General features: G+C 38.9%; 1 protein-coding gene and 1 long non-coding RNA gene across 3 annotated transcripts; both read left to right on the top strand.

The window, feature by feature from the left end:
- Positions 1–3,997: 3,997 nt before the first annotated feature.
- Positions 3,998–12,456, top strand: LOC111253715 (galectin-4-like). Of its 2 annotated transcripts, none has more exons than XM_022813521.2 (8): positions 3,998–4,238; positions 5,702–5,784; positions 6,101–6,261; positions 6,522–6,677; positions 9,599–9,674; positions 10,137–10,531; positions 10,829–10,945; positions 11,707–12,456. In XM_022813521.2, exons 2-8 carry the CDS (start codon positions 5,757–5,759, stop codon positions 11,758–11,760), a joined length of 987 nt encoding a protein of 328 aa, XP_022669256.1. In that variant the 5' UTR covers positions 3,998–4,238; positions 5,702–5,756; the 3' UTR covers positions 11,761–12,456. The 2 variants fall into 2 exon arrangements, with proteins under 2 accessions (XP_022669256.1, XP_022669255.1); XM_022813520.2 differs by having other exon boundaries at positions 6,036–6,261.
- On the top strand, positions 8,136–9,460 carry LOC147754466 (uncharacterized). The gene is made up of 2 exons (XR_015317416.1): positions 8,136–8,775; positions 9,147–9,460. It is a non-coding gene; the product is annotated as an uncharacterized LOC147754466 (long non-coding RNA).
- Positions 12,457–13,563: the final 1,107 nt, after the last annotated feature.

Below are 13,563 nucleotides of genomic sequence, written 5' to 3'. Positions count from 1 at the left end.
CAAAAAAAGATAAGGTCACTTGCTACAATACAAAGTAAAACAGTAACATTATTGCACGACACAATCTCCGGTTAGCCCATCCGGGCAAAGAAGGCGCCGATTGGACTGAGCGACATCATGCTTTTAGACTTTCTTTGAAGACGGAAATTTATATAAACGAGCCAACGACCATGCGAACTTTGTAAGAGGAAATCGGGTCTGAAATTTAGTCATAGTGATGCCAATTGGTGATTGAAAATATCGTAGTATTGGGCTTCACCAGATAACTCGTCCCATATTTAACGCTCACACGTCCACTTCAAATCAAAATTCTAATACTGAAATAGAATTTTTTCTTCAGAATTTTAATATTGTGCCCTTGTTGGGATACCCGACACATAATGCCACTTATCAAGTTTTTAATATAGCTTTATTATGTCAAAAAGGGATTCATAATAGTAGAGGCGGTATGTGACGGTACGGCAAAAGGTTATTTATCTTTAGTGAGTAAAGCAGTGTACATAAAGTTGGCAGGGGCATTGTTCTTGTGCAGACATCTGGACACTTCCATGCATCGAGCTATTACCTTTACGAAACTTTGGTTCTGCCAATTACTTCGTCCAATATTTAAAAATGTTTCACTCTTTAGATGCTGGCAAGGCTAAAGCGATACGTCGTTCCCTTCGAGTGCACAACACCGGTAGAGTCTTTCAGAAGACTATTTAAAACTTAGTCTATTAGTTGTACGACGGCAGAAAGAAGCATTACACTATCAATCACGCTCGTACTAACAAATGAATACTCCATTTTTTAAAATGGCGCATTTATCATCTGACAGAAACATGCCGTTATCATGGCACCAACAAAAAATATAGTCCACGACTGCAACGCTTCATAGGAGCGTTCATTCGATTCACAAAAGACTGTCAACGTGTCCGAAGGTCCTTTAGCAACTATCGGTTAATGTCTAGAGCCGATATAGCATATCAGAGTGGTAAGATACAACTTTTCTACGGGGACATCAGAAATAGGTGGCTAAGACTGGCTTACATTACTATCGACTTTAAAACTACTATAAACGACTATAAAAATGGAACGATGTTTGTTTTCTAGCAACCCATTATGATCTACTCTATAAACCGCACTTTTCTGGTCAAAATATATGCGCTGTCTACGGTACATAATCTTGACACGTTTCTAAGAGTTGCGTGTAAGTATAGCAGTATGGAATAAAACCGTGGTGTGCTGGATGTAAAAAAAAGTCAATAATTTTTCCTCTGAATAAATCACCGATTTTTATTCAAAAACTTTACAGCCTAGGCCATCGATTCTCGAAATTGGTTTGCCGAAATAACTCAAGTTCGGTAGCATCAGCATACGACCTACCAAATATTGAATAAAAAAGGCCTTTTTTATGAAAAAAAAAATGGCGAATCGTTTCAAGAGTACAATTATTATAAAATGTAGCTTCAGGCATCTTAACACATCCAAAATTACAGATGTGCAGATTTACTACTACGTCCAGAGGAAGCTGCAAGAGGAAGAAATGCCGGCCTCTTAAAAAAGGTACTCGATAAGAAAGTTTGCAGCGCGATCTGACCGTTCTAAAATCGCTAAATAGGCACCACGTCTTAAACAGCCTGAGAATGAACGGCCATGTTTGAAATTGAAGTTTCGATTTAGTTAACACCCTCTTTTTACAATTTCTAGGACAAGGTGTAGATATTGGTGGATCAAAATGCGTTTCATCCTTAATAAATGCAATTTGGGACTGAATTTTGCGAATATAAGCGTCTGGATCGATGGGTTGGGTAAAACTTTGAACAGAAAAATAAAATCATACTTTACTTTCGTACAGTCGCTAATATCTGTTAACAGGGTTGCGAGCAGCAATTCTGTCTCAGTTAATCTTCTTATCAATCTACCTGTCCATGTTCATCAAAAAATAAACATTATGTACTCTATAAGCGTTGGAAGATATAGCCTTATGATATGTTTCAATGGGAGAAGAACGCGGGATTGTATCAACTAACTGAATCAGTGTAAGAAACCAAAAATAGGTTCATGCTCAAGTTTGAACACATAAAATAAGTTCAAACGGGTCGTTATTATAACCGCGGTTTACAAATACGTATTGCTTCGTCATGTGGAACAGCGGTTGCCCGGTCTACGTTGGGTAAATGAAAATTACCATGAACTACTATAACTTAGAAAATTAAATACATCTTTACTATTGCAAATTTAACCATTTCTTAGATGAGCTAGGTAAATTGATGTTCTGGAAGATCCAACTCTATTGAAATCACTTCATTTTTACGGCACATCAACATAACCCATTTTATGAATCCTATTCAAGGCATAATAATGCCAAATTCAAGTTTAGGTTTGTGTTAGTTTTTGCGGACCAAAGGTCATGCTACGCACTCTAGATCATTGAGTTAAAACACGGGTATCACATCGCAGACATAGTTCAGCAGCAAATGTAAAAGCTAAATATATTTGTGTTACCTACAAAGGCCCACATGCAAAACATCCTTGCAGGAGCGATTTCTTTTTTTGTTCTGACGTTATTAAAATATACACCTATGAACAACCAATAGCAATGACTTAGACATTGTCTATTTCTTTCTCAATACCAGTATAAACCAATACTAGTAAGTGTTTTTCCCAAACAAGGCAGAAATTTTCCCTTTTTCGATCTAAATCAACCAACAAAAAACTACAGCAGAGGATATTGAGGGTCGACGTTTTCAGGCACCTCATTTTCAACGTTTCGTGCGGTCGTCATGTCGTCGAACACTCCTCCTCCTGTTTTCATACAATATCGTGAAAAGCTAATGAATACGTATAACTAACTACTTTCAATTAAAAAGAGAAAATAAACGTATTCTCTCTAATAGTAGTTCACCTACGTCAAATTATTGAACTGACTAACCGTGTCCCGCGGTAACCTACGAAACGTGGATATCCTTTATTGCTAATTTTCATCCTACATACAGGTATTTGTATTGTCCTGCAGGCGTCCTGCGTACTCCTATACAAATACAAATCTAACTATTTCCAAAGCTTTCCAAAATTCCAGCAGCAAAAATAACTGTAGCAATTGATATCAAATTTAAAGCCAAGACTATCTATTGTGTTTAAACTAGTTTGCCCTAAAGAAAAGTCTATTTACAATTCCAATAAACTTTCTCTGATGTTGTTGTATATATAACATTCACCAATAGTACAAATACAGTTACCGGATAATTTGCCACACGCGGAGTAAATGAAAACGAAAAATTTCAACATCGAATTAAAGCCACTCGTTGTCTTGAAATCATTATAAACTGACTGGGATTCAATAGCAGAACTTGCAATTACTAATCGCACAACTACGTAGAGATAGGTTTTCATCCTTGCAGAGTCGATCTGATCACTTACCTGTCCTCAACTTAATATCGCAAAGTACTTTTTCCTAAATCATAAACCATAATTAAATGTATATGTATAACTGAGTACGCGAAAAAAATTTTAACGGCCCTACTATTTCTTAATATATTAAAATATATATAAAATATATATTAAAATATTTTGATTGAACGAATATGCTTGTTGCACGTTATAGCATCGAAAACGTATTGACTAGCCCTACTCACTATGGTGCATTTTGGGTCGGCAGTCAGTCTCCCACCGAATCGGCTATAAAACTTAACATTGAATCTAGTAAAATTTATTTCAAATAAGAACACTTCATTTCATATTTCAAATAAGTATTGTTTTCTTTTTCAAAACCAATCATTGCTTTCAAGTTGTTCATCTTCATTTAAATGTTACACTTATCTTCACTAAGTTGTATTTAATTGAATACCAGTCCTATTATGGGGTACGTGTACAGTCATTATCTTTTCTCCGCTGAGGCAGATTAGATTGTTTGGTGTTTTTCTACAAAAACTTATTTTAGACTGGGACAGCGCGTTTCAATTTACGTGTACACGGTGGCGCCATCTAGCGGCTTATTGGTAAATCTAATGACAAAACAAGACTTCGCAGAGAAGCAAGCTCTATTCAAACCGGGCTGTTACGTGTTTGTCGTCTCGTTTATAAATGCAGTGCAATCCAACCTTTGGTCGTTCATGGCCCAGCGCATTCAACTCGATACGATAAAGTTCCATTACGATATGAAATTATGTCAAGTAAATAAGTAATAGATGTAAAAATCTTGAGCCAAGGTTGTGGTGACGTCTACCTCTAAGTTCACAATGCTTACATACAATCCGGTGAGTGACACTAACCGATGGGGCGGGGGGGGGGGGGGAAGGGGAAAACCGTTAAGAGTAAATCACTGATTAGATTATGTGCTCGTAAACAAAGAACGATTAAAAATTTCAAAATTTACTTTTGAAGGTAGATTTTACCATTAGAAACTTTAGATTTGTCCGTAGTTCAAACATAATGCGCATATCAGCATCCTAGTTATTGTCAGGTATAAACTCCATGATTGCAGTTACAGTAAGCAATTACTTTTTGGTGTATATCTGTATAAAATGTTTAACTAAGGGTTTCATAGTTTGAGTGTTAACGACAGCTTGTTTAAGTCAACCTGCCATAGATAAAGGCTACGGAGAAATGTGTATTCTAGCTTGAAAAAAAGAGTCATTTCGAGCATTTTCTATTGGTATAAATAACTTCGCTTCTATAAGAGCGAGCTCCCAAAATAGGGACGACTGGGACGGGATTGCAGTCTTTGCATTTTAGTCACTTATTCACTTCAGTCAGGAGAAGAGCTAAAATAAATTCATCTGATGCTAGCATCGTTTGTTCACAAGCCTCTAGGCGCACAAAGGTGCATAAGGCTAAAATAAAAAGAAAAAGAATCAATAAAAGTTTTTAGATCATGTATCTCGAAGTTTTTTGCCTTGGAAATAACGCTGAATGTCAAGTTCAAGTATCAACAATGATCTCAAAAAGACTGTTCTTTTCTATCTATTTACTTAGGGGTAACTTTCTTATCGATGAATAGTTCTCTCTTAGATGATACATTCAGTATTACAAATATATTCGTGATGAAAGACACCTTCTATGGAAATGTTTTTTTTTTTTCTTATTTATTAGCTGCCGACTAACAGCGTATATAAAACGTGACTCACTGGAAACATAACCTACCCTATATGAACTCGCCTTGAATAATGATCTTACGATGTCTTACCTCAACATGTTGTCAATACCCCATGTTCAAGTAAATTTCACACCGTTTTACGGTAAGATGCAAAAGTGTGCTCTGCCCACATGGCTAACGATCTAATATACGGACCGATATTTACACACGTTATCGTTTTAAGAAGTTTTTCGAACGGTTTATATAAGTCATCATTCATCAAGAACGCTCATTATAAGAACTACTGACGACTTCCAGGGAAGAGTATTTGCGTTATAGTACAATTCGAATGTTCGAAATAGCTATTTCACTATCCTAAATTTCGGAACGTTCATGAGATTAGGTCTCGGTAATTATGATTGTGCTAAGGAAACGCTTGACTTGTGGACAAAAAACCCTAACGATGAAAACCAATGTTCCAGACCAACGTCTGCGTTTGGTACTTACCGTTAACAGAAACTATAGCTGAGTTTTTATCAGTTTGTATCAAACCTTAGATAGGCCTAAATTTACTGGTCATAGTGCAGCACTGTTGGTATGGTACTAAAAGCTATATCTACATTGTGATGCGAGCAACTTTTGCAGAATGTACCTTTCGTCGAGTCGTTGAAACTAGTTCCGGGCGTTCAAATCCGAGTAGATGGACGTCCAAACTCTGACGCCAGAGCGTAAGTAACAGTTCAGGCAGCATATATTATCTATAGTGTATATTTTAGATAAGTCTTGGATAGAACCTCGGATAGCTCCTGTTGATTGGTAATTAGGCAGTGATAAAGTGGAGATACCGAGACCTGCCGTAGAAGGAGCAGCAGAGACTTAATAGTGGAAAAAATGCATTAATTTTGAATAAGTTTTACCTCGATACTAGAGTACCAATACATCTTGCACTATATGATTAGTTGTTATTTTTGTTATGCAGCTTTGCGATTAACCTGCAACAGGGTCCTGGTTTAAATCCTCGTTCACCAATTATACTGCATTTAGCTGCTTTATTCGAAGGATTCACTGGAGAAACCGGACGTGTGGTACGAAATCACCTAGTTGGAGAACACTGGGGTGTAGAGGAGAATCACGGACCTTCAATGCCCTTTGCTAGAAACAAGCCTTTCAGCGTACTTTTGCTGGTCCAGGACGCCCATTACAAGGTGTAGACAAATTATTGAAATACTAGTCGTGTTGCACTACGCAAAAAATACCATTACGTTTATTCTTAAATCAGCAGTAGATTTTCGCTTTGATAACATGGCGAAAAACCCGAAACTCCATAGGTTACATTGTACCCGGGAAACTCCATATTTTATGCCCCTTGAATTCAATACGACGTCGGATTTCGTTTATTTTTTCATCACCACAACCAGTTACCCGCAATTAACTATTTTGTGATACGCTGTTGTTGCTTTCTCAGATCGCTGTAGATGGGATACACTTCTGTGATTTTTTCCACCGACTTCCGTATCTCACCTGTACACATCTCGTGATAGATGGAGATGTTACCCTTAACCTAGTCGAGGTGACCCAAACATCGGCCATTGATACTGACCTCCCGACGGCGCCACCTGAGGTAAAAGTAACTTTTATAGTTATGCAACAGAATTGTTAAAGATGCTACAGTGGTTTCAAGTTATGCATACTTCATCTTCTATGTACGCATGAATCTAAGCTTTTCAAGTATTTCACTATTACAATTAGTAAATGTTATGCTGGTAACGGTTTTCGATTGTACACGTTTTTCAACTTGGTTATAATACAATGGCAAAATGTTCCTTACATAAGCTATATTAGGTTAAGGGCAGCGTTCCTATAGTGAGTACTATATATAATGCTCGGACGAAGCTACAGTTTTTTGAAGCTTACTTATATAAGTATATAAATAGCTATCGATGTCTTAAAAATACAAACGAACCTAGCTAACAAACAAACAAACTCCGTTAAGCTGTGGCTTAACAGTAACTTTTTTGGCTAGTAACAACTACAGTTAGGTGCGAAGATTCTGTGTACGTAATACGTAGGTTTCAACTACGAGCTGGTCTTAATAACTTTTAGCCGGACATTAAACTTTAAGACCGTCCTTTTTGTTGGCTAGGGTTCTTAGCATCGACTAGTCCAGCACTAAAGCAAGTTTCTTCAGGTACTTATCTTCAGAGATTATTAAGGTGTTGTGTGGAGGAGAGTTGGGCATGAGAAAGTATTAGAGTGACTCGTACGAAAATAGCCATATTTTCCATAGGAACCACACTATGCTTCCATCAACAATATGTCAACTCGAGCGTTCGACACAGCATATCAAACCATCGATAAAGAATCATATACTTCATTGTAATTTATCTGAAGATATTATTCTAAATCGAAATCGATAAGATAAATCTTGGGGCAGATTTTACAGGAACTGTCAACGTAAGTAGCTCAGTTACTACAATATTCAATAGCTAAAACTAATATCCAAATGCTATTAACTAGAGCGTATTAATTCGTTGAGAGAATCAGGAGACCCTGTAACAGCTTTTCCCGTTTGGCCACGTAACTTCCAAACCTTAATCCTTTCGTTTAGTTCGTTAACGTCCGGTCCCAGAGCTATCTCGCTCGCACATGCTTAGATTGCATAACGTATTGATACAACATTTGTCCGTAACTCTCCATATTTTCCGTCATATTCTACTTGCCATTGATTCGGGGTCCACGTGAAGCCCTGATACACAGTGCACCCATAATCTGTGACGTCATCGCTGATAACACGACTCTCTACCCGTTCTCAGTCATCATGCGGCATTTTCTTTGCCCCTTCACGTTCAGTCTTTCCTACTTACACTCCTTTCATTGGACCGACGACGGCTTTGCCGTCCGCAACGGCACTGACACGCAGCGGATGTTTCATACACGTCTCACACATGGAAATAAATGAAGTTATTAGCTGATTTCCTATAAGATTATACATTATCTTATTATTCTTCACCGATGCATAGACACTGTGCCCTGTAGTGATGCACGAAAAGCTGATGACATTTTTCTATAGTTGGTGAGTTCTGTTTTAGAACGCTGACATCGCTGGTCTGAGTCTAACACGCGGAAACATTTCTGCATCCGCAATAATTATCTTGTACCGACCATATTACAGCAAGAACAAACCTCTCACTTAGCATCCAAATCAATGTCGATATTTGAGTCGGCGACTGGGGTCATCAATTCACTCTTACGAAAGGTGCATTTAGATACCACGGCAGCGATTATTTGTTATATCCGCCGTCTGTTGCTAGTCCGACCGATCCCAACTAGCTGTAGGACAACACGTCAAAAGGCTCGCTGACACAGCCACTTCCTGCTGTAGTCACTTTGCTCCTTGCCATCTAGGCCTACTGCATCAGACAGAACGTGCGAGAAGAGTGACAGTGAAGGCCCGTAGCGATGTCAATGATTTGTGAAGCAGTTGTCCCACTACTGTCGAACTTCAATTGAGTACGTTAACTGATGCAGTGCAACTTGACAAAGCGACATTGGGGTTCGATGGTCTGAGTCATTTAGTGTTTGTAACTTGGAACTGATTTGTTGTATGTACGTCGATTGAGAAGAGAGCCAAAGGGTTAAGAAAAATCGAGAAGTCAGTGTTTTTTATAGCATGATCTATGTTCTAGAACAGCTAACGGAGTCAACTTAAAATCATAATGGTTAGTAACTTAAAGCATTTACTGTGACTCAAGTTACGATGCATTAACACATGGTGCTTATTCATAGCTTAACAGCTGATACTTGATATACGAATATACCTGCCTTAATAGTACTCAAAATAATAGAGGACATACTAGAAAAAAATGTGTAAATGCTGGGCTTTTGTCTGCCATCATAACTGACTGCTGTGCTTGAAGTTTCTCACAGTTATTCAGCACGGGAATAGTAGTAGAATTCGTCACTCGAAGGTCAATGTTAGCGCATTACCTGTTCGTGTAATTCGTAATTTTGCCTGACTTGGAGCCGTAGAATTGTGCATGATACCGATCGAACCTTAACACACTGTTTATTTACGCAACAAATCTTCCAGGTGGCTGTCCAGTTGGATTTGTTCTGTCCGTAACTGCGTGGGTTGTTGGAAAACTTTATTATAAAAAAAGAAGTTAGCCTCGGAGCTTTTACTTTCTGTACTTGTCTTTACTGGAACTGTTATATCGATAACGTGGATGGGTCCAAATTTTCTTTGTTAAAAGCAGTTATGGGAACCTTTTTACAGTGACCTTAAATAGCGTTATATTAAAATCTTATCTGGCCATATTTGGTTAGAGGACTGGAATGGGAATATAGAGCTACGAATTGTATTGAGTTTCGATGCCATGTCAATAAAGTAAATAAATTACCATATCCCTTTATCGTTATTTCTTGTTCACTCATATTCGACACTTCATGTTCAGATAAGACGTATTTGACCTCAGCTATTTAAAGTTCAATTTCTGTGACGGTTGATTTGGGAACATTAACACAATTCCTGTTTCTCTGCAGCCGGGCTTCGTTTCCTCGGGCAGCTTTTATCCCAACTGTCTGTACAACTACGGCGATAATAACAACTATGGACCTAGTAAGTACGGGCCTTCATGTTATTCACAAGAGGCTTGCAACATATAGTTATGGTAGCAACGACACCAGCCGTACAGCATCTTAGTAAGATTCGACGATTTGATCTTTTTTCAAAGAATTCTCCAGATTTTTACGTTTACTTTACGGTTGCAAGGTCGTAGTCAACCACGTTGCTGCTATACCATTTGCTTATGGAGATATTATATACAGGATAAAGTAAAAAATCAGTTAACAGTAAAGAATTTCCATTTATATTTGTTAAGTTAACATAAAACTATTATAACAGCCCTGTAAATATCCAGAAACTTGCCTTCGAAGTGCCAAGGAACTTTTGCTTCATCAACTTCCATGAGTGCAACTATTATCCAATTATTTTACTTCCAATACAGTTGAACAACGTTCTCTGGCCCATTTCTAAGCATGTTGTGTCTGACTGCTTTATTTTGCTCTTATGTTCCTATAGGTTCTGTAGCGCCCCCTTATACGTTACAATCTGTGCCGTATCCAGGCGCATGCGCCTCAAATCCAAGCTATCCACGGCCGGCTCACGGTAACGTCACGCCATACCCGCCAGCTGTTCAGCCAAGTTATCCTGCACTGGGGGGCTACCCAGCGCCCGCCGGTTTCCCTGTGCCCCCACCAACAGCAGAGTACACACCCCAACCTAGTTATCCTTCTGGTACGGGGTGTTTACCACCAGGACCATACCCAGGATATCCTACACAACCTGGCCAACCATCTCCTGTCAATAGCAGTGGTGGCGCAGCTTTGGGCGGGTTAGGGACCGCCTTCAGCAGCAGTGGCATCGGGGCTGCCGTTGGTGCTGCCGCATCGAAAATTTTCGGCAAGAAACATCTGGTAGGCTACACAAATAATGCGAATGAGATGTCCTCCTCTGTCGCGTGACGAATTCAAGTACAAGTACCTAAGAGATTTTCAACGCTAAGAGAGAACGATCATGAGACAATGCGTAACTCAAATATGAATAATATTAAAAAGTATATTGTTTAATTATCTTACTGGTTCTGTTTAGTTTTTACTAATTGCTGAAAGTCCAATGGACGATTCTCTGTGCTATAATATTTACGAATTCAGAGTACTACCTCGTGATGCTGTACCATTCAAATAACTGCAGATGCATTTGGTAAATTATAGCAAAACACTTCCGGAGCACATTCTGGACATTCGTCAAGCGGTTCAGCCTTAGGTACCGTTTTGGGCGTGGGAGCTGGTGCCTTAGCAGCTGGTGCTATACTTAAACATGCTAATCCGGTAAGTGTTCAACAGAGTTAGGATACCCAATGGCAAAAAGGACTTGCTTTTTTTTTGCATTGATCATTATTGTTCTCGCTGTCTTGTCATTTCTACCATCGGGCGTCACCTGAGCTAGTATAATTTCGAGTCGGATTGTTTTAATGATCGCCTGAAATTATGTAGTGCTTTCCTGTGAAGCGGCATAAGGCCACTTCGCAGAAATAGAAAAGATCGATTTTCTTATATTGCCAATAAATATCAGCTGCTCTTTTTTCTCGTATTGGAACTGCTGGTGAATCTAAACTATCCCTTTGGGCTAAGTTATACTTACTTTTTTCGATAGCAGCACGTGTTGAAATTGCACTGGACGAGTCAAGTTTGCCAATTTCATTAATGCCTATTATTCGTTTTTTTCCGATGGAATGCCGCTCACAGTGAGGTTTTTGCCTTAAAGATATATGCATATATATATCGAAAAGTATTGTCTTGGACAGTTTTCCGTTGAAAGACATTTATATTGTTTCCTAGAGTACATCACCGGAACCCAGGCCGATTCATGGTAGGGACCTAACACTGGATATAATTGACGTTACCAAGTGTTGTCCGCGCGACCTTCGGTGTCCTCGGTGCTAAGTTTCCATTGGCGTTTTTCGGTCTTCGTCCCTCAGACCATCTTTTTCTAAGCGGAATTGCCCTATCTCTTTGCAGTGGGAAGATAGTGAGTGAACGACTGGCTGTTGTTCATTAATTCCATTATAATGTTCTCGTGTTGGTTTCAGTTGAAGAAAATGATGAAAGCCTTCGACTACTCGAGCTCCTCCGACAGCGACTGAGCACAGTGACGCCACGTGCAGCGTTTATTTTCATAATTTAGTGACGCCATAGGCAAATGTGGTATAGACTGCACAGGCATGGACCGCTGGAGAAAGGCAGGTTATTTACTGAGGTCTATCGCGTGCAACAAAACACAATTTCGAACGATAGAATTGACCACGTACTTTACTTCTACTATGTTCCCTAAACACATTGGGCATCTTTTGATAAATGGATGCCATTGCGACTGATAACGAATGCGTCTTGTGCTGTTAGCTCGCAATATAAGCTATTGAAGAGATAGGCCATGTTCGATAGTACAGCTATAATGAATTTAATGTACGCCATTTACATAAATGTTCATATTTCTATAGATGGTATAAATTTTCCAGATGATCTAGCCGACGCAATAGCTATCTAGTTGTAAGAAATTTTCAGCGTCAAACACCGAGATGTCAAGTAGTGTGTTCTATGAAGACGAAGCGATGATAATTTGTTTTTAGGTACTATACTTGATTCAACTTATAAATTGGTTAGTTAAGTTAATCTCATAAGGTAAATATCGTAGCGCTGCATGTCAACCGGGCAAGCTTTAAATATACTGAGTGCATACACAAACGCGATCGCTACGTATAAAAATCCAAAAGTTCAATAAAGACTTCGACAACGGGTTTTCTATTTTCTCAGATACGCATTGTCATAGAAACCAGATGTCACCGCGCCGTGTTGTCTATATCGTATCATCTATGCGTAGACATTGTTTGTCATAAATAACGTCTAGAATTTGGCAGGACCCTTTTCGCTCCGTATTTTTTCCGTATCTTTCGAACGGTAGCGAAACAGAACCTTTCAAAACTTCTTGAATATATCTTCTACATATATATATATATATATGATAATCACTTAGATGTTCCGGTTCTAACGATAGCTCTACTGCCTTATTCGTGAATGGTTGATCCAACAGCTTTATGTTTGTTATCGAAGTCACTATGAAGTGATCATCCATGTACACATTGTCGTATTGCGCATAATTGATGCCATACAAAAAGTGCGATTTTTCCCCCACTCGTCAGTTAGCGAAGCTTAAAAAAAATGTAGCACAGACACGGTTTCCTGGCTCACCAACGGTCTTCATCTTCATCGTCGCAGCTGTAGCAGTAGCAGCGATTAAACTCGTAGCTTCATAACGATACTAAGCGCACCACGGTACCGGGAACTGTCGCTAGAATATCTTTATTTATCAGTTTGACATTCTACTGGAAATTGACTGGAAGATGCGAGCGATAGGCATCTCTAATTGTCAGCTGCTATCTGTAATGTCCTATTCTATCGGGACGAACAGCGTAACATACGGAGCCGCTCTAAACGCGTATGCTATTTCTACTTCATACACGATTGCGATTATTTTCAACATTACGCTATGTTAAAAATGAAGCAAGTATGTCTCTATGGAAAACAGACGTAAGTCTATACGATTTATTCGAACAACTTCATTCGAAGTTCTTCATTCTGTCAGTCTTGGCTTCATGGTAGCCTTGAAGCATTTAAGACCCTAGTGAATATTTGCACGCAAAAAGCATCTGTTGGTATTCCGATAGTGCACAAGATACTTGAGAGGTTTTTGTTCAATTTAAAGAGCTTCCTTTAGGATCGGGAGGACGACTGTTTTAATGGATCTTCATCCGAAACATATTGCTCTCTGAGTTCGCTGCTAGCGTCGAACGACAGATGGCGAACGATCGCTTAACCCACGGCTTCGTAAAGCTCATAGCAGATCACCGTTTAATCGGCGGATTAGTCGAGTCGATCATTAACTACTGGTC

The sequence above is a fragment of the Varroa destructor genome, unplaced genomic scaffold, assembly GCF_002443255.2.
Source record: "Varroa destructor unplaced genomic scaffold, Vdes_3.0 BEIS01000007.1, whole genome shotgun sequence".
Taxonomy (NCBI): domain Eukaryota; kingdom Metazoa; phylum Arthropoda; class Arachnida; order Mesostigmata; family Varroidae; genus Varroa; species Varroa destructor.
This window is presented reverse-complemented; position numbering and strand designations above follow the sequence as displayed.

Excerpts from the sequence above, each read along its gene's own strand:
- LOC111253715 (XM_022813520.2), top strand. Across the intron at positions 9,675-10,136 it reads TAATAACAACTATGGACCTA|GTTCTGTAGCGCCCCCTTAT; the intron begins GTAAGTACGGGC and ends ATGTTCCTATAG. Across the intron at positions 10,532-10,828 it reads TTTTCGGCAAGAAACATCTG|CAAAACACTTCCGGAGCACA; the intron begins GTAGGCTACACA and ends GGTAAATTATAG.